Here is a 25,874-nt window from a genome sequence, read left to right as displayed (position 1 = left end):
AAACTATTTGTTACAGTCTCTAAATGAGGTTTTGCATGTTTTACATCAAAAGCAAATCTACTCCAAGCTGAAAGTTCTCAATAACATATGCCATGAACCAGCAAAATGCTGGATTGGCGCTATGCATCAAGTAGTAGAGTACCAGTTGTAAGCAAGAAACCTGCAAACTTTAAGTCCTAAGTCCAAGCCCCCATATTGTCACACATAGGCATGCAAATAACTATAAAGTTCAGGCATGGTAGTACATGGCTGTAATCCCAGCACCAGGATTAGGAGGTATAGAGATGAGGCTAGTGATCGCTAGAGTACATTCCAGGCTTGGAAACAACTAAGATGTCCTTCAATAGGTGAGTGAACTGTTGCTATACCCCAACAATGGAATAGTAGTCAACACTAAAGAAATGAACTAAGGAGACATAAATGCACAACACTAGGGAAAGAAGCCAAAGTGAAAATGCTGCCTAATGTATGACTCCAACTATGTGATGCTATGGAAATGGCAGGAAAAGGGTCAGGGATCACCAGGAGTTATGGAAGAGATGGATACACAGAGCACAGAGATTTTCATGGAAGTAAAATTTTTGTATACCACAATGGTAGGTATCATTATACATGAGTCGAAACTCAAATAACATACAGCACTGACAGTGAACCCTAATGTAAAATGTGGGCTATGGGTGGTGAGAAGTCGTTATTGTAAGTTCATCGGTATTAGTACACAGGCTGTTCTAGAGGGGTATTGGTCATGGGAGAGGCTGTAGAGAGTGTGGTCAGGGAATGGATGGACCTCAACAGTAGGGAATAGGTAGAACTCTACTTTCTGCACAATTCTGCTGTGAACCTAAAATTGTTCTAAAAAAAAAAATCAACTGTATCTAAAAGAAAGCAAAAACAAAACAAAACCTGCCAAAGGACGCTACAGCACGTTTTATATTCAGTTTTATTGAAGAATATTTATTATATAAAAGTTAATTTTATAATTTTAAAGATACATAATTACTTACATATAATACTGCCAGTCTAGGCTATCCATTACCACAATATTTTTTGGTCCGCAAACCTGCCTTTGTTTCCCTAATGAAGGTCTGATGCAGAATAACTGTCTCCATGGAGACAGGGATGGGAAATGAGGACTATTGGGGGGACTTATTCCCCATGGTTTCAGGGATGTTGGGAGGAACTGAGCACCCTGAACACATGACTCAAATATATAAATGAGAAGAACTGTACAACTGTTCTTCCTGAGGTTGTCACATAAAGCATGCTCCATGTCACTGTAAATTTTCACTCCTCATAAGCTACAGCCATGCTACCTAACCACTCCTGTGTCCTGGGTTGTCAGTAACCAGCTTCTAATTTCCACTCCTTAAAATATTTCTCCATTGTGCTCCGGGATCTCCAGGTACCCATGTTCACAGTAGGGATGATTTTCTGGGGCCTCAGCCACTGGACAAAACGTTTCATTTCTAGATAGCTGCTGTGTTCACTATACGGAATTCCTGCAAGACCAAAGAAATGCCACTATCTACTAAAAGTCATACAAAAAATTCACCACTATAAAATTTAATAGACGAGAAATGCGACCTGCAGTATTCCTGTCAACTCCCCGATAAGAAAACTTTGATAAGAAAACTTGACACCTTCTATAAATAATAAAGATTAAAACATTAAAATAATAGAAAACTCAGAAAGGTCGAAATCCTATCATTTTTCTATGTTTAGACAGACATTATTCCTAGAAAGTCTTATTTAATTGAGATTTTCTTCTTTTTTAAATAATTCTTCCTTTTATGTCCTTATACAACTACTTAATGATAATTTTAAAAAATAGTTCTTCTCTTTAAACCTTTTTCTCAATGATTGATTTCAGAAAAATGTGGAAGAAATGAGTAAAACAGATAAGTAGGAGACTTTAATTTCTACATAAGTAAGCAGATTTTAGTGTTAAAATTTGATATACATAAAAAAATGAAAAAATAATAAAAAAAATAAAAAGGAAGATAATGTCCCTTAGAGAAGGGTTAGAAGGGCGTTGTTTGGTGAGATCTGGGGTCTTCAGAGGCTGAAGTAGGGGGCTGGGAAGGTGGCTCAGTGGGAGAGCGCATGCCTTGCATGCCAGAGGCCCTGGGTTCGATTCCTCAGCACCACATAAGCAAAAAGAAAAAAGCCGGAAGTGGCGCTGTGGCTCAAGTGGTAGAGTGCTAGCCTTGAGCTGAAGAGCTGAGGGACAGCGCCAGGGCCCAGAGTTCAGGCCCCATGACCGGACCCAAAAAAACAAACTAACAGAGGCTGAAGTAGGTCAGCATCATGGCAAACCTCCCCCAGAGATGAAAACCCTAAATCTTCTTCTTGCTTTCAATCCCACAACAGCGCCACCTAGATAAGACTTCTGACAAAGGATCACAGAATCTTTCAAGAATTCCAGTTTCCTCTAAAGGTCATGACAAAAACTAAGTGGAGTGTGTTAGTCAACACCTGTCTACTGGTCCAGTTCTTTGATGTCAGTCTGCAGTAGACTAGGTAAAGGTTAGAGTTAGAGATCTGAAACTCTCCAACTGGTAACATTTTTGCTCCCTGTTCCCCTTGGCTCTTGAATGAACAGCCACTTTTAGCATTACAGGTAGGATAATTAAATAATCATACCATATATTGAAATGTTTCCTTTGGTTTGGGGAGTAACATCTGCTATATTGGTTAGTTTGTTGGAGTGTGTCCATCCTGTAGGTCGAAAAGCCAGAATCTGATCATATTTCCCACCACATTTCTTTAAATGACTTTGTAAACCCTGTTGAATAAAAATAGCATATTGATTTAGCCATCAGAGGGGATGGGTTATGTGGAATTAAAGGTAGTGATTAAAGATGTTACAGTGGTATGATCATGGTTTTTTTTCATGTGGCTGGATTAGCTTGCCAAGCTTGTAAAGAAATAAAATCATTGAATAAAGTACATAAAATCTTCTCTCCTTTTCTTATCTAAACAAGCCTAGGGACTGTCTGAAAAGAAGTTATGATGAAGCAATTCTGAACAAAATTGCTGTGTGTAAACAAGCTAGAATTCAAATACCTACAAAACCCCCACTCCAAATCCAACTACATAGGGACACTAATAATAACAACAGTAAATAAATATCAGTGCAAATTAATGCTGTGAATACAGACAGAGCAGAGAGAATACAGAAACAGTTTTCTGAGTGGTATTATACTCAACACAGACACATGCTATAAAGATAAGTGATAACGTTCTTCTCACGTGTTTATTCTTGTCATCTTGTAAATGACTGATTTTCAAACTCTTCATGCTGTTACAATTCAAAGTAATCTATTCTTCTTACAATATAATCTCTTGAATATAACCTCTCCATCTAGGGGGTCAGGCATGTGACTCACTCCTTCCATTCAGCTATTTGGAAGGAGGAGATTGGGAGGATCACAGTCTGAGACCTGATCCGTTAGTTAGTGAGAGATGGTAAACACCCACTCCAAGTATGTTGGAAGCCTTTGAAATACTACTATGATTAATGCCATTCATTCAATCCAGTTCATTTCAAGGTCCTAGATGTGATTTGGGATTGACTTCAACTCTGATTTAAAGCAGATCAGTTGAATGTTCTAAAACATAATAACATTGCTGATCTAGATAATTATTTGAATTATTGTTTCTCTCTGTTTATTGGTAATCTATTTATGAAAAACTGGTTTATGGAAAGAAATGGTTTGTCATGTTAGTAGAATTATCTTTTTCAGATTCAAAAGCTATTTTGGCTAATAAAATCGATCTAAGTTACTGGCCTAAAAATATTCACAGTAAACATTTCTGGATCCTTAAAAAAAATGTGTTCTTAAATAACTTGAGCTTAGGGCTGGGAAGGTGGCTCAGTGGTAGCGTGCTTGCCTTGCATGCCTGAGGCCCTGGGTTCGATTCCTCAGCACCATATAAGCAAAAAGGAAAAAAATCTGGAAGTGGCACTGTGGCTCAAGTGGTAGAGCGCTAGCCTTGAGCTGAAGAGCTGAGGGACAGCCAGGCCCAGAGTTCAGGCCCCATGACCGGACCCAAAAAAAAAAATAATAACTTGAGCTTAGAGTTGCGTGAACACATAATTCTTGCCTGATTTTGGGTAGACATTTCATATGCATGGAGTCATACAATGTGGAGCCTTGGTTCTAGTCTTTTACCTGACAGAATGTTCTCAAGACTCAGTCATAGTACAACATGTACTACTTCACTGATACAGCTCTTGCGTGTCCACCATTGATTGCCACATTGCCTTTCCTCTTCCTTTGATCGCTCTGAGTTGTGTAACACTTTTGAATACCTTCTGCTGCAAAGTTCTGGTTCTTTCATTTCTACAACACATTAACTCTGCTACAAACTATGTATGTAGAATAAAACTGTAAAAAAATAATAGGAATATGCTCACCCTCTTGAAGGGAAGAGAGTTCATCTCTTAGGATTGACTAATCAACATCTCATTAGGGTTCACTTGAATTAGATACCTGTCAAACTGAATACTAGTGGGCAAAACTATGCCATGACTATATCTGAAATTTTTATGGATTACATACATAAGTAATGGTAATAACAATGTTTACCTCAATCTCATGAATAAAGTAGTTAAGTTATACCAGACAGAATATCCATTAATGATTTAAGTCTTAAGAAATATGCCAAAGGGGCTGGGAAGGTGGCTCAGTGGTAGAGCGCTTGCCTTGCATGCATGAGGCCCTGGGTTCAATTCCTTAGCACCACATAAGCAAAAAGAAAAAAGCCGGAAGTGGCGCTGGCTCAAGTGGTAGAGCGCTAGCCTTGAGCTGAAGAGCTGAGGGACAGCGCCCAGGCCCAGAGTTCAAGCCCCACAACCGGGCCCCCCCCAAAAAAAAAGAAAGAAAGAAAGATGCCAAAAAACCATTTTCTTTATTCACTGTATGTTATTCATAAGACACAGTGATCAGTAGCCTATTTTGAAAGGCTTCACATAAGTCACTTCGTAAGGCCAGCCATCCTAGCTACCCAAGAGGAATAGACTGTGAGGTTCAAGGCTAAACTTTGCAAAAAGTTATCAAGACTGCATCTCAACCAATAAGTTGGGTGTGGTAAATTAGGCCTGTAAGCCCAGCTACAAGTTAAGCAAAGGTACACAGAGTGGAGTCCAAGGCTGTCCTTGGAAAATATTAGAGACTTTATCCAATAAAATAAAATAAAATGAGTAAGTAAAGCAAAAGAAATACAGTACAGTTACTTCATTAAAATTATAGCAAAAGTAACACCTTTCCTTGTGTTTTATCTTCTAAACCAAAGTTAATCCACAGCTCATATACATTCCGTTGGCAGGCATCAAAATGTTAGTATATGGAATAAATTTTAGTTAGTGATTAAATCTGAGAGCTAACCCTAATCACAGTGAAGTATCTCACTTCCTATATCATATGTATCTTAGTTTGTAACTTGTCCTTAGTGTTAGAACTTTTGTCATGATGTACTTTCACTATTTCATATAACCATTGGAAGTAAATTTTCAACATATGTCAATGTTATAGAAGCTTAACAATAAAAAATAACAGATGTTGGGTGCCAATGGCTCATGACTGTAATCCTAGCTACTCAGGAGGCTGAGATATGAGGATCACTGTTCAAAGCCAGCCTTGGCAGGAAAGTCCATGAGACTCTTATTTACAATAAACTACTAAAAAAAAGCCAGAAGTGGCACTGTGGCTCAAGTAGTTGAGCTCTATCCCTGAGCACAAAGAAGCTCAGGGACAGTGCCTAGGCCCTGAGTTCAAGCCCCAGGACCAGCAAAAAAAAAAAAAAAAAAATTAAATTAAAAAATACATATGGGGGGGGCAGGGGAGGGAGAGAAAAGACTCAATGAAAAGCAAGAACTTGGGATTCTCCACTCATTTCTCCCTTCACCAGAAGGATCTAGAAAATGAAATGGAAAGTTTGGATGAGCACAAAGTTATATACTTTCCCATTTTGTTTCTTTCTGTATGCTAGTTCCTTAGTTATGACACTCCTGGAGGGCATATAAATTATTCTGTAGAGTTACATGCACCAAAAAATATCTAAAAACACTGAAAAGTTCCCCTGAAAAATTTTGTAGGGTAGTTTTCCTCTAAGAGAGTCTATTATCATTTAATTCCTAGTTCACTGCAGGTCACTCCCAGTTACAATCATCAGATTACTTTTTCTGGGTCACCCTAAAGTCACATCTCTTAGATACTCACCTTAACATTAATTTGCATCATTGGGAGAAGGTGGACAGAAGAGGTACACATGTCTGTAGTGATGACAGAGTTAATTTCTGGTATGTTGAGGCACTTCAGGGTCCTGTATTTTTCTTGGGACATGCCCACTTTTGAGCCTAAAACATCAGCAATGGCTATACGCCAAGAAACAGGTTAAACATTATGGAAATCAGGTAAAATTACAACTTATAAAAAAAAAAAACAACAAAGTAACAGCTCAACCCAATTTTAAAATACAAATTCACTCAATAAAACCAAATTCAATGTGTAGATTGTTTTGTAGCTAGTGTGGAGAAAACTGAGAAATCTGAAGAATTTTTTTAAGCAGAAGATAGATAGAAAGGGATAGAAGGAAGAAAGGGACTAGATCTTGCTGTTATCACTTCATATCTGAATACTTTTCACGTAATGTGAGCATACTGGAGACGTAGTGGAAAGAAAGTACTCTATAAGCATGGTACAATACTAGGTAGCTTACTACCAGATTACAGATGTCACTGAGCAACAATTGTCACCACTATTTCCTAAAAGAATTAACTGATGGTTATCCTAGATGAATGGTGCAAGACAACCATGCATTGGTCAGCCTTCAAAGTTCAAGTAACAGCGTGGAATGAATATTTGCTTACAAACATCTCTAGACACAAAGGCCACGATAAATACATTTATCGAATGTTTCCATAAAGTTAAGCCTTTTAAAGTTGAAATGTATCAAATGTTGTCAAATATGCCTTCAACTTTAAAAGTCATAGTGGATCATTACAGGAAACAATTATCAGTGGAGACTGAAAAGGCTTTATGCAAAAAGAATCTGATCTTTATAATATATTAATGTAAATTAGATACGGTTGCCACCCACCTAGGAAGACTTTCTCTTTTCCGATGCAGTATGTGCCACAGACAACAAGAACACGTGGGTTTAGAGTTACAGCCTCAAAGGCAGTGTTGATGGCAAACTGGATAACCTCCTGCTGAGATGGAAAGGTGTATTCTGGGCTGCAATATCTGTAATAAGGAAATGCAGCATGTCATAAAAGAACAATAGGCTACAGACTACATTTGGATGCTATTTGAGTATATTACGTAGAGCAGCAGTACAATGTGCTAAAACTATACCATTATCTCACTTACTGATACCCAATTCAAATATCTGCAACCTGGTATTGTTGATAACTTTTCAATTTATTTTTTCAATTATATTTCTTTTATTGCCCTCCAACTCCTTTCTGAGTTTTTCCCGTCTAAGAATATTCTCAGGTAGGCAGCTATAGATTATAAACACACACACCACACACACACACACACACACACACACACACACCAATCATTATCAAAGAAAACACTGATAGAGATTACATTTGAACTAGAGAATTTTCATTTAATTAAAAATCAAAATAATGAAACCAATCGTGAACTTAATGTGCTTCAGTTGAACAGCTAAGATTTGAAGTATGGATATCGTCTCTTCTTCCCCACACACAAAAGGTACATGTGGTATTACAGGAATACCACAGATACAGTTGGGACTAAATTAAAAACCAACCAGTTGAAGTTTGACCCTATGATACTATCTGTGTTTTGAAATGAAAAGTAAATACTACTTCCCCAAAATGGACTAAATTACAAACACCAAATAAGCATATTTTCCTCCAGCTTTCTAAATTGTTTTTGTTAGTAAGATATGTAAAAAGAGGAGAAAGTTCTTTTCCTGTAAAAATCCCACAAATATTTAGAATTATATATTCAGAATAGAACTATGTATCAAGTTTTTAAAAAAATGTGTTTTCCTAATTTTCTATACTTAGAACAGGCATAAAAGAGAGGAAAAAAAAAAGAGTTATCGTGAAAACACTAGATGTGGGAAAATCAGCTTTTACTAACATATACCAACCAAACTAAATTCGCCTTTGAAAAGGTGGCTATCTGCCACCCTTTCAAATTTGGCAATTTGACTAATGAAAAATAGTAAATATAACTGATTTCTAATAACTAAGTATTTTAATATATATCACACTGGATACCACAAATCTAGACAACTTATCTTTCAATTATTCCTTAATAAAGCTGAGAAAAATATGTAATTAAATAGGATGGCTTACACCCTTGTGTTGATAGAACCAAGGAATTCAGAGACAACACAAGTTAGCTTTCTAAGAACAAAAGCAATTTTCAATACTCAGAAACAGAACTGCACTGTGGCCTCTTTTTATCACCAGTTATTATTCCTAATAACTGTATACTTTGGAAAGATAATCTTAAGGGTGTGTTCTTAAAGTCTGCCCCCAAAGTTTTCTTCCTTTGTTCAATAACAAGATTCTTCTATAAATTTCCAAATTTAAAAATCTAAATTTTCTTTCTTTTTTTTTTTTGTCAGTTGTGGGCCTGACCTCTGGGCCTAGGCACTGTCTCTCAGCTCTTTAGCTAACGGCTAGCACTCTACCACTTGAGCCACAGCACCACTTCTGGCTTTTTCTGCTTATGTGTTGCTTTGTAATCCAACCCACAGCCTCATGCATGCGAAGCAAACACTCCCACTGAGCCACCTTCCCAGCCCCAAAAATGTAAATTTTCAAACATAATTAAAAAATAAGCTGTAGTCTGTTAAGACACATAGTCATTGTACTTGCCCTTTAGCAAATATATATATATATTTTTTTTTATTGTGAAAATACTGTACAGAGGGGTTACAATTACATGGGCAAGATAATGAGTACATTTCTTATCAAGCATTGTAGCCTCCTCCTTTGTTTCCCCTTCCCATCCCTTCTCATCTGCCCCCCAAGGCCGCCACCCAATCCTCCTCCCCACCCCCACCAAAGTTGTAAAGTTCGTTTTCGACATAACGACTTGCACATCTCATTGTTGCAATGGGTCCACCTGTATCCCTATTTAAAAGATTTGCTTTTCCTCTTCCCCTCCACAAATTATACCGACATCAAATACAGTGAAAGCAGGGGTTATACCGTGGGGGAGGGACATACAAAACAACAAAGAAATAATCTTATGTGTTAGAAACAATCTTATAAATGTGTTAGAAACAATTGCATGAAAGAAAAAAACATTTGAATACATATCTTAGGGTTCATTTCCCTAACATCAACTTATCTGACCTTTTCTGCTTGTCTCAGACATATACTAGTTATTGCAAATAAGGGAAACCATGGGACCTATGTTTCTTTGGGCCTGGCTTACTTCACTTAATATAATTTTTTCCAAGTCTTTCCATTTCCTAGCAAATGGAGCAATGTCATTCTTTCTGAGGGAGGCACAGAATTCCATTGTGTATATATACCACATTTTCTTGATCCATTCATCTACTGAGGGGCATCTGGGTCGGTTCCATAGCTTAGCTATGGTAAATAATGCTCCAATAAACATAGTCGTGCTGGTAGCTTTAGTGTGGTCTTGTTTGTGAACACTTGGGTAAATGTCCAAAAGTGGAATTGATAGGTCATAGGGGAGCTCTATGTGGAGTCTTTTGAGGAACCTCCATACTGCTTTCCAAAGTGGTTGAACAAGTTTACCCTCTCACCAACAATACAGTAAGGTTCCCTTCTGTCCACAACCCCTCCAGCATCTGTTGTTTTTAGAGTTCTTGATTATAGCCATTCTAACTGGAGTGAGGTGGTATCTCAATGTTGTTTTGATTTGCATTTCTTTTATGGCTAGGGAGCTTGACCATTTCTTCATGTGTCTATTGGCCATCCTTCTTTCCTCTTCAGAGAAGTTTCTCTTTAAGTCTTTAGCCCATTTATTTATTGGGCAGTTGTTTCTTTGAAGATTTGTTGTTGGGGGATTTAATTTTTTGAGTTCCAGGTATATTTTAGATATGAGACCCTTGTCTGTTGTATGGCTAGTGAAGATCTTCTCCCAATCTGTGGGCTTTCTATTGATCTTGCTAGCTATGTCCTTTGCCATGCAGAAGCTCTGCAATTTCATGCAATCCCATTTGTCCAAGCAAATATATTTTTTTCAAACAGTATCCTTCTGATAAATGGCCTTAAAAAATAGTTGGCAATAGGTCACCATTCTAATTACCTAAGCAAATGCTTAATTTATTCATAAAACTCAGAGCAAACACTATGTGGCGAATAGGAAGCCCGGGAAAGGAGCAGCAGAAAGGAGAACTGTGGTGTGCTCACTTACGTGGTATCTAAGTATAGCGTGTGCACTCTATGGGCAGCAAGGAGAGAGCGCTCCATGCTGGGATCTGCTCTGAAGTCTCCAGTGTGCAACATGACAGCACCATTAGGAAGGCAGAAAAGGATCATGACAGCACCTGGACAGCTGAATGCAGTAATTAAAAGGAATATTGGTTATGCATACAAAGCACCTAAGACAGAGTACTTATTTCAGTATTGACAAGGTAATACTTTATTAGTACACAGCCTTTATTAGTGCAAATGAAATGCTTAAACTCAAGGAAATTTACATCATTAAAGAACTGGTGTGCAGGAAGACTCACCAAATATGGGTTGCTCAAACCCTGCACATTCCCCAAAAAAGTTTGATAAGATTATTGAAATGAAACCTTTGTTCAACTACTTAAATAATAATAACAACAACAATACTAATAACGAGTGTTTTGTATGTCTGATGCATAGACTTCATCAGGGCGTTCATGCCAAATGTGTGATCCATGTGAGTACCCCAATAAAGTTGACTTTAAAAAAATCAGAATTCGGAGGGGGGACCAAGATGGCGACGGGGCAGTAGGGAAACGCCACAGCTCTCTCCAACCAAAAAGAGAGTTCGAGTTCCAACGTTTAATCTCCCCAAGAGACCGACAACAACAAAAAGACGAACACTCAGAGAAAAACCAGAGGTGGAAAATAACAAAAAAAAGAAAGAGAGGAAAAGAAGAATTTCAGAACAGAGAAGAGCGAAGACCCCTCCCCCAACCTTTACTGGCCGCGCGGCAGTGCGCCAAGCCGCCGGCCAGCCGGCCCGGCGGGGGCTGCCGGAGCCACAGAGACACAGGGGGCTGCCTGCAGATCACCAGGTACCGGATTGCAGAACAGCGGATCGCCAGGAACAGAGAAACCTACCAGCCGGGAGTCTCCAGGAGGATCCCACCCCACCCATCACTCTCCACCGGAGCGGAGAGGCTCCATCCTGCCAAAGCCGCCCGGCACCAGCAGCGCCACAAAGGGACCTGTCCGCAGACCACCCACCCAATCGCGATCGCAACGACCCGGCGGGGGGCCGCCCAACCCAGCCCGCAACCACCCCAACTGAACTCGGACTGCAACAACAACTGACGACCTACAGGGTGAGTACCCATCAGGGGACAGGGAATCCATCAAGGGAGACCAGAGCTGGAGGGAATCCCCAGACCCTGACCTAGACTCCCTACCCCAACACCCGGACCACAGGACCCACTAAAACTGGGAACTGTTCGAGAGCTCCACCAGCCGGTAGAGCACACTCTGCTGGCCAGGCCAGAGCAAGAGCGCCCCTGGAAGGGAGCTTAAATGCTCAAGCCAGGAACAGTGCCCCTGGGTCAAGACTACCAACAGTAGAAGAAATTTGAACTGTGTCCTCCAGGCTGCATAACCAAGGTGGTATACACATTAGCACAGGCCTAACGAGCGCGCTCCAGGCTGGGGCCGGAACCAGGCCAGGGGACCGGCGCCTGAACAAAGCAAAAAGGGTCAGAAGTGGGGCTGTGGCTCAAATGGTAGGGTGCCAGCCCTGAGCTGAAGAGCTGAGGGACAGCACCCAAACCTAGAGTTCAAGCCCACAATCAGCCCAAAACAAACAAACAAAAACACATCAGGAGCCCATAGCAGACTCCAGTATTTGGGAGAGTGCATCCAGAGCATCTGATCTTCCCAAGAGCACCCGCAGGAGCAAACACAAGCAGTCCAGGCTGCTCAACCCTTCCAAAGGCGGGAATTGCTACAGCAGAGAGCTGAGAATCCTAAGTGAATAGCAGCTGGAAATAGGCTCCCAACAGAATCCAGATCAGGCACAGACTCTCTCTACCAATACAGAATCAGCAACCAAGCAAAGACAGACACACCAAAACAAGATTGAAGAGCAGTCTCCTGAACCCCCATGCGAAAATCACAGAGAAAAATCACAAGGTTTACCACTACCCAGGACAGCAAGCTCACCTCAAAAGCCAGCAGCCACGCAGGGGAGAGCCCCAGTGGGAGCAAAGCAGGAATGGAAGACAAAAACTACATCCAAGGGTTGCTGGAGGCAATGACTCAAGAAATAAAGCGAGAAATGGATCAGAAATTGAAAGAGCACAAGGATGAACTATCAAAAGATATACAGGACATCAAACAAAAATTGGATGCAAAAATAGAAGCTGCACAAACCTCAGTAAGAAGTGAGATAAACGCCAAATTAGAGGTAATGCATACTGATCTCACCTCATTGAGAGGTGAGATCAGTACTCTGAGAACCAACATTGAATCCATAAAGGGATCCATTTCCACCATGCAAACCACAATAGAAGCCACGGTCAACAGAGTGAATGAAATGGAAGGTAGAGTGTCAGATACAGAAGACAGAATACACCAACTGGACCAAAAAGTGACAGATATGGAAAAATCACTCAAATTAAACCAAAGGGAAATTCAAGAGCAAGCAGATAATGCTAAAAAATTTAACCTTCGCATAATCGGAGTGGACGAAGGTGAGGAATTCCAGAGCAAGGGAATGCAACACCTATTTAACAAGATAGTCAATGAAAATTTTCCCCACCTCAAAAACGACCATCTTAACTACATCACAAAAGCTTATCGAACACCCAACAAGCAAGATCCCAGGAGAAACACTTCTAGGCACATTATAGTAACAATGATGGATCTGAATAATAAGGAAACAATCCTGCATGCAGCAAAAATGAAGAAGGAGCTATACTACAACGGGAAAAAAATTAGAATCACTGCAGATCTCTCCACACAAACAATGAATGCAAGAAAAGCCTGGGAAAGCACCATACGAGCCCTGAGAGCCAATAACTGCCAACCCAGACTGATATACCCGGCAAAGCTAGCATTCACATTCGATGGAGAACTGAAAACTTTTAATAGCAAAGAAAAACTAAATGAATACATAAACATTAAGCCAGCATTACAAAGAATTCTAAGAGGGGGGACACAACCTGAAGAAAGCAACCAGGAACTGGGACCTGCCCCAAACAGGCATTACTCAAAGTCTAACTGAGCAAGCACAGGAGGAAAGGAAAGAAGAAAAACTTAGGAAAACGGAATGGCAGGGACAACAATGCATCTCTCTATACTTTCTCTTAATATAAATGGGCTGAATTCGCCAATTAAAAGAAAACGAACTGAGGACTGGATCAGAAAACAAGACCCATCCATCTGTTGCCTTCAGGAGACCCACCTCTCAGCCAAACATACAAACAAACTCAGAGTGAAGGGGTGGAAAAGGATCTACCAATCAAATTCCCCCAATAAGAAAGCAGGTGTAGCTATCCTGATATCTGACAAAATAAACTTTTCATTAAAATCAGTACAGAAAGACAAGGACGGACACTACATATTAATAAAGGGAACAATCCAAGAGGAGGATATAACCATCATCAACTTATATGCCCCAAATATTGGTGCACCCAGATATGTTAAACAAATGCTCTCAAACTTACGGAATAAAATAGATCCCAATACGATAATACTAGGAGACTTTAACACGCCACTCTCACCAAAGGACAGGTCTACCAACCAGAGGATTGGTAAAGAAGCTACCGAATTAAGTGAGGCCATACTTCAAGCGGAATTAACTGACATCTACCGAGTATTTCACCCTAAAACAACACAGTACACATTCTTCTCAGCAGCTCATGGAACTTTCTCCAAAATAGACCATATCATAGTTCATTCAAGGAACTTAAGCAAATACAAAGGGATCGACATAATCCCCTGTATCCTATCTGACCACAGTGGAATCAAGCTAGCTCTCAATAACAAAGCATACCGCAGAAATTTCTCTAATACATGGAAATTGAACAGCACACTCCTTAACAAGGCCTGGGTAACAGAAGAGATCAGAGAAGAAATAAAGCATTTCCTAGAACTCAATGAAAATGAAAACACCTCACAAAGAAACTTGTGGGACACAGCAAAAGCAGTCCTGAGGGGCAAATTTATTGCCCTCAGTGCCCACATCAAGAGAATGGAGACAGACCAAGTAAATAATCTCATGTTGCAACTAAAACAGCTAGAAAAACAAGAAAAAATGGGACCTAAAGCTACTAGACGAAGCCAGATAACCAAATTGAGAGCAGAGATTAACCAATTAGAAAATCAGAAAACCATAACCAAAATAAACCAAACAAAAAGCTGGTTCTTTGAAAAAATAAACAAAATTGATGGCCCGTTGGCAAGATTAATTAAAAAAAGAAGAGAGGAAACCCATATTAATAGGATTAGGGATGCCACGGGAAACATCACAACACGCACCCAAGATATCCAAACAATTCTAACAGACTACTTTCAAAAGCTATACTCTCTAAAGGAAGAAAATCTGGCGGAAATGGATGCATTTTTAGAGAAATACAAGTTACCCAAACTGAGCAAAGAAGAAGTTAACCAATTAAATAAGCCAATATCCTATAATGAGATACAGGAAGCTATCAAAAGTCTTCCAACAAAAAAAAGCCCAGGACCAGATGGATTCACAGCAGAATTCTATAAGACCTTTAAAGAAGAACTAATACCCATACTCCTCAAGCTCTTCAGAGAAACAGAGAAGGAGGGAGCTATCCCAAACTCATTCTACGAAGCCAATATCACACTCATCCCCAAACCAGGCAAAGACCCAACCAAAAAGGAGAATTACAGGCCAATCTCCTTGATGAACACAGATGCAAAGATCCTTAACAAGATTCTAGCTAACAGAATCCAGAAACACATAAAAAAAATAATACACTATGATCAGGTAGGCTTCATCCCAGAGACACAGGGATGGTTTAACATACGTAAGTCAATAAATGTAATCCAGCATATCAACAGAGCCAAGGTCAAGAATCACATGATTATCGCCACAGATGCAGAAAAGGCCTTTGATAAAATTCAACATTCATTCATGCTAAAAGCTCTGGAGAAAATAGGAATAGAAGGAACATTTCTAAAAACAATAAAAGCCATTTATGACAGACCAATAGCCAATATTATACTTAATGGGGAAAAGCTACAACCAATCCTCCTAAAAACAGGAACAAGGCAAGGATGTCCACTGTCTCCACTCCTCTTCAACATAGTCCTAGAACCCTTAGCCAGGGCAATAAGGCAAGAAAAAGACATTAAAGGGATCCGCATAGGGAAAGAAGAAGTGAAACTATCCCTTTTTGCAGACGACATGATACTATACCTCCACGATCCCAAAAACTCCATCCCCAAACTTTTAGAAATCATAAGTCACTTCGGCAAAATAGCAGGATACAAAATAAACCCACAAAAATCAGTTGCCTTCCTATACACTGATAACGCACAGGAAGAGAGGGAAATAAAGGGAGCAACCCCATTCACAATAACCTCCCAAAAAATAAAATATTTAGGAATTAACCTAACCAAAGATGTAAAAGAACTATTTAATGAGAACTATAAAAAGTTAAAGAAAGAAATTGCAGAAGACACTAGGAAATGGAAAGACCTCCCATGCTCCTGGATAGGCCGACTTAATATAGTAAAGATGGTGATACTTCCAAAACTAATATACAAATTCAATGCAATTCCTATTAAAATCCCAATGACGTACATCACTGAAATACAGAAAACAGTCCAAAAATTTATATGGAACAACAAAAGACCTGGAATAGCCAAAACAATTCTAGGGGATAAAGACAATATGGGAGGGCTATCCATGCCAAACTTCAAACTCTACTACAGAGCTATAATCACAAAGACAGCATGGTACTGGCACAAAAACAGACCCGAAGACCAATGGAACAGAATAGATCCAGATATAAATCCACAGGCCTAGAGCCAGCTGATATTCGACAAAGGAGCCAAAGACATACAATGGAAGAAACACAGCCTCTTCAACCGTTGGTGCTGGGAAAACTGGGCAGCCACATGCAGAAAACTAAAAGTGGACCCCAGCCTATCACCATGCACCAACATCAACTCAAAATGGATTAAAGACCTTAACATTAAACCTGAATCTCTGAAACTACTGCAGGACAGAGTAGGAGAGACACTTGAACTAATAGGCACAGGAAGGAACTTCCTGAACAGAGTCCCAGGGTCACAACAAGTTGGAGAGAGACTCGACAAATGGGACTACCTTAAAATAAAAAGCTTCTGCACAGCTAAATCTATCGCAACTAAGCTAGAAAGACAACCAACTAATTGGGAAAAAATATTTACCAGCAATATATCAGACAAGGGGTTAACATCCTGTATATACAGGGAACTCAAGAAACTAATCCCTCCCAAACCTAACAAACCAATTACTAAATGGGCAAGGGAACTAAAGAGGGACTTCTCAAATGAAGAAATAAAAATGGCAAAGAAACACATGAGGAAATGTTCATCATCCCTGGTGGTGAAGGAAATGCAAATAAAGACAACCCTGAGATACCACCTTACCCCAGTCAGAATGTCCCACATCCACAAATCAGCCAACGACAAATGCTGGAGGGGATGTGGAGAAAGAGGAACCCTATTACACTGCTGGTGGGAATGTACACTTATACAACCACTTTGGAAAGCAGTCTGGAGGGTCCTTAGAAAGCTAAAGATTGACCTCCCTTACGACCCAGTCATACCACTTCTAGGCATCTACCCTGAACAACAGGAACCAATATACAAGGACACGTGCACCTCCATGTTTATTGCAGCACTGTTCGCAATAGCTAGGATATGGAAACAACCTAGGTGCCCCACCACAGATGAATGGATCCAAAAATTGTGGTATCTATACACAATGGAATATTATGCAGCCATTAGAAATGACAAAATAATGGCATTTGCAGGGAAATGGATGGAGCTAGAAGGAATCATGTTGAGCGAGGTAAGCCAAGAACGAAGAGACAAACGGTACATGGTCTCCCTCATAAGTGGATGCTAAATCCAAAAGGTTAGGTGATACGACAAAACTAACAGGACTTAAGAAACAAAGAACTCCCGCTCATCTGGTTGAACCACTACTAAATATCCTCATGCTGCTGATCACAAATATGGTATATAACATGTGAACACTGTTATATATTACAGACTGTGGTAGACAATTTGCTCCAGGGAAGTTAGAATGAACTTGTGACTTTGAAATTATGTAATCATTTAATCACAATCAAAAAAAAAAAAAAAAAAAAAAGAACCTCGGGGAAGGGAGGGAGGGAGGGGATGGTAGGGGGAAAACAATGGAGGGGGTAACAATGTTCAAGAGGAAGTGTACTCATAACCTCACTCATGTAACTGTAACCCTCTGTATAGTAGCTTTACAATAAAAAAAAAAAAAAAAAAAAAAAAAATCAGAATTCAAACTGGCAATCAAAAAAGAAATAGCAGACATATCCAAAAGACTTAATCTCCAATGAACCAGCAAAGAGCCAGAAGTGGAGGTATGGCTTAAGTAATAGAGCTCTAGCCTTTAGTGTAAAAAGCTAAGTGAGAGCTAGAGGACCTGAGTTCAAGCCAACACAAAAATGTAAACAAAGCAACCTGAAGAAACTGTATGGGCCTGGATTTTAGGAAAACTAAACTTAGTCTTACTTCTTTCTTAATGGAACAGGAAACTAATGTCCCAGAAAGAAGTCTAGTTGTTAGTTGTGTTATGTCAACATGAATGGTGAGGAGAAGAAGAAAGAGAATAGAAACTATTTCCAAGAAAAAAAAATCTTATAAATCTTTAGTATCTAAAACCTTAAGAGTTTAGTTTAAAGGTGGGGGTGGGGAGCACAGGCCCACTCATGTAGTATCTAAATGGAGTACAGGCTACTCTATTTATATAAAAATGGTAAAAGATTATCTTTTGAAGAACAGCAACAATAACAAAAGTAGTCTTAAAAATGAAATGGGGTCTTATATATCAAGTATAGCAATGTAAACTGGATAATAAATGGGTTAGACAACAGAGAAACTATATTTCATCTCTAATTCTACAAGTAGGCATATTCTTTCTTCTGAAAGTAGAAACATGGTTTACTCAAGTTTTAGGAAATATGAGGGAAATTAATTCTGAGGATATTTCTTAGCCATGCCAATGTGTTTTCCTCTAGAATATTTTTAAATGGGCAATTGTTAAGGCAACTTGAACACTCACTGATTAGCATCAAACAAAACAACCTTGATGCCGCTCACTGTACATTCGGTATCCATTGGCAGTGGATGGATGTATTGTTCTTGCACGTGAAGCTTGTTTTTCAACAAATTGCCAGTTACCTGCAAGACAGGATGTATTTACTTGCTGATAAAGTAAACACTAAAGGAGCACTGTGTTTTATATCCAGTTTAAAACCACAGCATGTGGAAGTGGCGCTGTGGCTCAAAGTGGTACAGTGCTGGTCTTGAATGAGAAAGCTGAGGGGCAGCGCCAAAGCCCTGAGTTCAAGTCCCATTACTGACAAAAAAATAAAAATGAAATAAAAAAATAAAACCAAAGCCCTGAGTTCAAGTCCCATTACTGACAAAAAAATAAAAATGAAATAAAAAAATAAAACCAAAGCCCTGAGTTCAAGTCCCATTACTGACAAAAAAATAAAAATGAAATAAAAAAATAAGACCTCAACATCTTAACGTCTGTTTTCCCACTTTGATTAAAGTAAGCAAGCCCCTTACACCTAAAACAACAAGTCACTCCTCTGCTTGCACACTGTCAATCTCTCCACCTGCTGACCAGCTTTTACATATGAAAAACTCATCATTCCCAGCCAGATGCATACAAGTTCACCTAGGCCCTTGTCCACTGCTATAGGCTTATGTCCTAGAGTCTCCAAGTTCTTGCCATTCTAAGCCTGGGTTAGACATAATTCCTAGGTGCTTGTGCTTCTACACAAACTCTACTCTGTCTGGAATCTTCTTTCTTCTGCCTGGCTATGGATACAGTGTGGGTTATGTGCTGGATAAGGCAGCTCAACCTTGTCATTCCAGCTACTTAGAAGGTAGAGCTCAAGGAAGACTACAGTCCCAGGCCAGGCAAGCAAAAGTTAGCAAGATTCATCTCAAACAATAAACTGGGTATGGTGGCACGTACCTATTGTCCCAGCTATTGGGAGGGATAAGTATATAAAAGAGTGTGAAATAACATCTGGTTTTCCAATTTCCATGAGGAACCTAATTTCTTGTACGTTTCCTGGAAGAATGATCTGACTAAGTCTTTTTTTAAAAAAAAAAAACAAAAAACCAAACTGCTTAGAAATTTACAGACTTCTACAAAGTCAGAATTGAAAAACTGAAACTTACCTCACTACAGTAGATTGGATAAGTGAAGCTTTGAGATAGCCCAGCATAATGGTCAGAATGGAAATGTGTGAGGAAGTAGGCTGTGCATCCTTCAATCACACCATACTGAAAGGCATCAACCGTGAAGCCAGTACCTGCAATGAAATGCCAACATAGCATAAGGAGCAAGAGTTAACAGAACCAGTCCTGGCCAGATGATACCGAGCCTCAATCCCCCATATCTTCTAATTCTGAGCCTCAATCCCCCATATCTTCTAGTTCTATCTAATCTATCTGTTCATCTGTCAGTCTATTTATCTTATCGATCTAAATTTAACTAAAGGTGAGAATGAGTCTTGTAAATTTCTAATAAGTATCCCAATATAGTGTTTATTTCTATGAATACCTGTCCAAAAATAAATGTAAAAGACACTAAGCTAAACTCAATCACTTCGGTTTCAGTTAATACTTTTGTGATACTTGCTTAGCACCTAAAATAGCAATAGGAGAATAGTTTAGAACCACTAAATTTAGATCCAGAAATTCTCAATGGGGCAATATCGACATACTTCTTAACAGACAAAAATGGTTCAGAGTCAAAATAATCTTGCATTGTATAAAAGTTTTTGCCTTTCAAAGAGTCACAATGAAATAACAGTGTTTGAATTTCATTTCAAGGTGTAAGAAAGGAAAGTGAAAACAAAAAAAAAAAAAATGAAGTGTTAAAAATCTTCAACTCAGGAACCTAAGATCTGGAGGATTGTAGTTCTCAGCAAGTCTGAGCAAAAAGGTTCCTTAGACTACATTTCCAATTGATCAGCAAAAAACAAGGGGCAGGAGGCATGGCTCAAGTAGAATGGTAGAATAGCAAGGACAAGGGAAGTTCACAAAATAGTCTACGATGTGTTCATGAAAGATATAAATATCTAAGTGTGCTGACAGGCAATAATGCAAGTAACGAAACATAACACCACAGCTCTGTTGAGTCTATCAACACTTGGTACACTTGTTTTAGGCTCACCTCAAAGTATAAAAATGTTTGTCACAACAACTATTAAATATAAAAATTAATGCTACTTTCTATGCAAGTATTTGGAACAAATTATGGATCTATAAATAAAGCATTTCTTCAAAAAAATCTTTTGAAATCAAGTCTATTTTTCCTGCTTTATTGTTCCCAGAAGTTTATTGGTCTCTTCAGTAATAAAATTCATTTCACTACACATTTTTTAATAAACTCATCTGTGAGGGCATGAGAAATTATAATAGGAAAAGGCACAAAAACCCAGTTCTAATTTGGTTAAAAATATGATAGGTATCCTACATCATATTTTCCTTCTTTGTAGCTATTTAGTACTTTGTCCTCCCTTCCTTCCTTCCTTCCTTCCTCTTTTTCTTTCTTGTCTTTTTTTTTTTCCTTTTCTTTTCTTTCTTTGCAATACTGGAGTATGAACTCAAAGCCTTGCACTTGCTTGCTAGGCTTCTTTGTTCAGCTGGTTCTCTGCCACTAAACACACACCTCCACACTTTTGTATTTTGAAGATAATAGTCTAAGTTTCCCCTTAGGCTGGCTTTTAAATTGTGACCCTACAGATAGGATGAATAGGATTAAAGATATGAGCCACCAGTGCCTGGCTAATACTTTATATTTCTCACACACACTGAGGCACTTTTACTCTTGTTATGGATGCCTTCCTTCTTCTATAGTAAGCTTCATTTCTATCGCTAGTCTTTCAGAGGCCTAGAATATCTACTTAACAGGTAGTTAGCAAGTTTTGTAACAAAGCAAAAAATGAAAACAAAAATAAGCAAAAACAGACAAAGCAACATGTTAAGAGGTTCATGAAGCATCATATATAGTACTAAGGACTGTTTCATGAACACACCCATGAACAACAGATATGGATTAAGATACATTGTGTCTTTTTTGGTTTACTGGGCATTGATATTTCAACTTACCAGGTATTTTCTTATAAAATGGACATGTCCTTTTTCTTAATTCTCCTGTAGTAGATGCTTCTGGAATTCTCACATTCCTTCTTTGTGGCCTGCCAGAGGCTGAGTTCACAAAGACTCTGTCTGCATTTGAATGGACTGCTCCAGCTTCTGTTCTGTCCCACCTTTTCTGCTGAGCTCCTTTCTGGGGTGAATTTGACTTTTTATGTCTCTTTCTTCGCCGTTGTGATCTCTCCCCAGAGAGTTCCACAGAGTGCTGACTCTCATTTAAGTTATTTGCATCCAATTCTAAATCACTTAAAGATTTTTCTGCTTTTCTCTTGCACTGCCTGGACCTCTTTTCCTGAGGACTTACAATTAGATTTGAGTCTGTCTCTTTTACTGCACTTTCCCTGGGCAATTTCTCTTCTTTTCTTTTGGGTGGCAGTCCAAAGTACACACCTATATCCATTTGCTTCATTACCTTGGTAGAAGGCTGGCTTGCGTGGCACTTACGACTAGAGGGTGATGTTTGCATAGAAGACTTAGCAGGTGTACTAGGATATTTTTCTGTATTTAAAACTGTCACTTTACTACCATCTAGCACACCCTTTAATGCCTTTCTGCAGACAAATGTTGAGTTGGCACTATTCTTACTTGACAATTCTCTCACTTGCCTTTGGGTTAGATGGCCTCCCTGGCTTCTGAAAGGCAGAGAAACTTGATTGTAAACAGCTGATTCTTCAACTACTAGCTTCTGTTTATCTGGTTGAGATGTGTGAAACTGTGGCTCATTAGCGTACTTGTTGGCTGTTTGGTAGTTAAAAGGAGGAAGCTGTCCCCTTAATGCAGGTGCAAACAACAAAGAATAATCATCAGGACATGTGGACTCATTGTATAGACTACTGCTCTCAGACTGGGAGGTAAGTTGAGACGAAGCATTGAAAATACTGCAGTTATACAATTCTTCATTATAGTCATCTTGAGTTAAGAAGCGACTCATTTGGGAGCAGCTATCTTCTGAGCCCTTTGGGAAGGAACCAGGGAGACTTTCCAACTCAGCAGAGCTGTTGTCATCCTCAAGGCTGCCATCTTTAGAGCTTCTAGTAGAAAATAGCTCCTGTTGTGAATCATCCAGCTTTTCATCTACATTATAAGTTTCTTCATCACTCTGAAGTGGAGAATAGGAGATCTCACAGCTGTCAGAATCATTTTCTGGCAGTGGCAAGCTTGTGCATCGTGCATTGCTTTGGCTGTCCACTTCTTCCACAGTACTCAGAGGCAAAGCAACGCCTACCAGTTTGTCTTTCTTAACAAATTCTGTAAATTGTGCAACCTGTGGTGGTGGTTTAGAATTTTCAGATGTAGAAATTTTTTCATTATTTTCAGTTAGAAACTGCGACTTTTTTAGATACTGGGATTTCAATAAAGGATCACTGGAAACGTTTTTTAAGCTCTCAGTTTGCGTTGGGTGCTGAGACCATCTTTCTTCAAGGTTACAAGTGAAGCCAGGCTTAGTCTCACAGATAGTCCCACCTGGTACAGGTGACACACTGATGAAAGGCTCCTTGCTATCCCTCTTTTGAGCAAGCAGAAGGTGAGTGTATTTCTTATAATGAGAAGGAAATGTTGAAGTACACAGAAAACCATCAGGACACTCTGGAAATTTCAATGAAGGGAGAAAAAAAAGTATTACAAGATCATCTTAAATTAGCCTGCAAGTGGAAAACTATGAATATTCCTTGGAGGACTTTTAACACTAGCCATTGTTAACTGCACAATCAAAACATCGGTATTAAAATACCAACACTTGCCTGGGTGCCCTGTGGCCCACACCTGTAATCCTGGTTTCTCACCAGGCTGAAATTGTTGGGTCACAGTTCCAGGCCAGCCCAGTTAGAAAAGATACTTTTGCAATAATGAGCTAGATGCAATAATATGCACCTATTATTCTAACTACCTGGAGGTCTGACACAGATAGATCTCCAGACTGAAATTAGGCTGGAAGCAAGACCCTATCTCAGATAATGAGCAAAAATCAAAGCTGGAGGTATAGGGTTAGCAATAGTGTGCTTTTGCTTACGAAAGTGCAAGTCCTGAGTTCAAAACCTCCATACTGCCAGACGGGGAAAAAAATCAACACCTAATACAAAATGTTTTTACAAGTTACTAATTCTTACCTTAAAGCAAAATGCTTTCAAATGCGTGCTTGCGCGCGCGCGCACACACACACACACACACACACACACACACACACACACACACACACACACACACACACACACACACACACACACACACACACACACACACACACACACATCTGGTAGGTACTGGGGCTTGAAATCAGGGTGTGGAGCTCTTACATGGCTTTATCCCTTAAAGCTGCTGCTCTACATTTTGAGCAACACCTCCACTTTTGGCTTTCTGCTGGTTAACTGGAGGTAAGAATCATAGACTTTTCTGCCTAGGCTGACTTCAAACTAAAATCCTTAGATCTCAGCGGAGGGTTACAGGCAGAGCCACCCAGCACCTGGCTATTCTCTCAAAACAACAACAAAAAAACCTTCTGAGACTTCAAGTACACTCATTATAATTCAGTCTCCATATAGACGAAGAATTTTCTCCATGTTAAGTATGACATTTATTTTGAAAGATAATAAAAGCACAGCATGACTTCTGTAATTTGGCATTTTTATAATGAGAATCTTAAATCACCTAAGACTCCTTCCTGTAGACTAACATGTTGAACAGAACACAACCGTATTTAGAAACCAAAATGATTTATACTTTTCTACATGGTTCCAGAAAAAGATCACAAACTGAGCAAATTATTAAACTTTTTAAGAACACCTACTCTATATGGCAATTGTGAAGCTATGTAAAAAAAGGCTCAATGAACATGAATTTTTTTAAAAATTGGGATATTTAGAAACATTTATGAAAAAAATAAAATGTATCAAAAGTACTTTCAGGTTTACAACTTTCTTTCCAAGCATACCACTGACTGGAATAATGTCTCACTTTAGCTTATTGCTTACCCTGAGTTACAGTGAATTGAGATGGTTGAGCTAATGCTGGCTTTTCAGACTATTTAGAAACTTACCGTTTCTATAATCTTACCTATGTCAGAAACTGGTGGAGAATTCAAACACTCATAAACATGCCATTGAGGTGTCTGTCCCAGCAATGAGGAGAAGGGCATCTGGCAGCTTGGACAGTATCCATCATAAACTGGACGTATCTTTGGGGACATTTGTTTGTTTTTGTGAGTCTTACAGTGCCTGTGTGGAGTACTCTGTTTGTCTTGGGACTGTTCGATACCATCTCTCCAACTTGAATTTTGACTAGAAGCTATGGAAGTCTGACAATCTGTTTCCCCAAGACCTATGTCATGGTCCTTTGTTTTCTCTTTATCCTCTGTGGTTCTTTTTTTGTTTCCTTTGCGTTTTGACTGGTATTTTCCATCTGTCACTTTTTCAATCGACTTTGGAGTCTTTTCTGAGCACTTATCTAGATGTATTGATTTTGGTTTTCTTTTTGATTTATATTCCCAGATATCTTCTTCTAAAAATGTGTCTTCTAACATGGTAAAATGATTTTAGCACTCACAAAGCACTGATCATTTCTTCTGCTTCTTCTTCTTTTTTTTTTTTTTTTTACAATTGTTTATGTGTGTGTATGTGAGGATGGTTCTGGGGCTTGAACTCAGAGGCGGAGCACTGTCCCTTAGATAATTTTGCTTAAATCTAGCATTCTACCACTTGAGCTACAGCTCCCTCTTCCAGTTTTTCGGTGGTTAATTGGAGATAAGAGTCTCATAGACATTCCTGACTGGGTTGGCTTCAGACCACCCTCTTCAGATCTAAGCCTCCTGAGTAGCTAGTATTAAAGGCATGAGCCACGGATGCCAGGCTAACTTTTTTTTTTAACAGAATTATTTTGCTGGGGAAAAAACAACAACACCCCAAATTAACAACAAAAAACCCCTACTAACTGGTAGGCAAGCTAAAACATTGGTTATGGACATATAGGCAAACTATAACCCTTATATTGGACAACATCTGCGGTTCCATTTATAAGACAATAAAATTAAGAGACCTTCCCACAAAAGTAGTATCTGTAAGGTTTTCCATTGTTCTGTTTCATTAAGTCATCTAGCCTTTTCCAAGATATGTTTTCATAAAGCAAGTAAAAATACTTTAATAATTAAATACTAATGAGTGGGGCGGAGCCAACAACTATCTTTAAAGGAAGCTCTGGGCAGCTGTTAGTGTCCAGGGGACATTTGTCTGAATCATTCACAAACCTCTTCACAGTCCCTGGGTAACTG

General features: G+C 39.1%; 1 protein-coding gene across 1 annotated transcript; it reads right to left on the bottom strand.

Moving 5' to 3' along the window:
• Nucleotides 1-925: 925 nt before the first annotated feature.
• Nucleotides 926-25,231, bottom strand: Dclre1a (DNA cross-link repair 1A). Its single transcript, XM_042689594.1, has 9 exons — nt 24,665-25,231; nt 21,566-23,200; nt 19,628-19,761; nt 18,489-18,607; nt 10,392-10,532; nt 7,105-7,250; nt 6,225-6,379; nt 2,644-2,785; nt 926-1,499 (listed from the first exon to the last, which is right to left on the bottom strand). The coding sequence occupies exons 1-9, from the start codon at nt 25,128-25,130 to the stop codon at nt 1,339-1,341; spliced, it is 3,099 nt and encodes a 1,032-aa protein (XP_042545528.1). The 5' UTR covers nt 25,131-25,231; the 3' UTR covers nt 926-1,338.
• Between the last annotated feature and the right edge of the window lie 643 nt (nt 25,232-25,874).

The sequence above is a fragment of the Dipodomys spectabilis genome, unplaced genomic scaffold (assembly GCF_019054845.1).
Source record: "Dipodomys spectabilis isolate Male_0828 unplaced genomic scaffold, ASM1905484v1 ptg000125l, whole genome shotgun sequence".
In the NCBI taxonomy this organism is placed as follows: Eukaryota; Metazoa; Chordata; class Mammalia; order Rodentia; family Heteromyidae; genus Dipodomys; species Dipodomys spectabilis.
The sequence above is the reverse complement of the archived record's forward strand: the minus strand, read 5'-3'. Positions and strand labels throughout refer to the sequence as shown.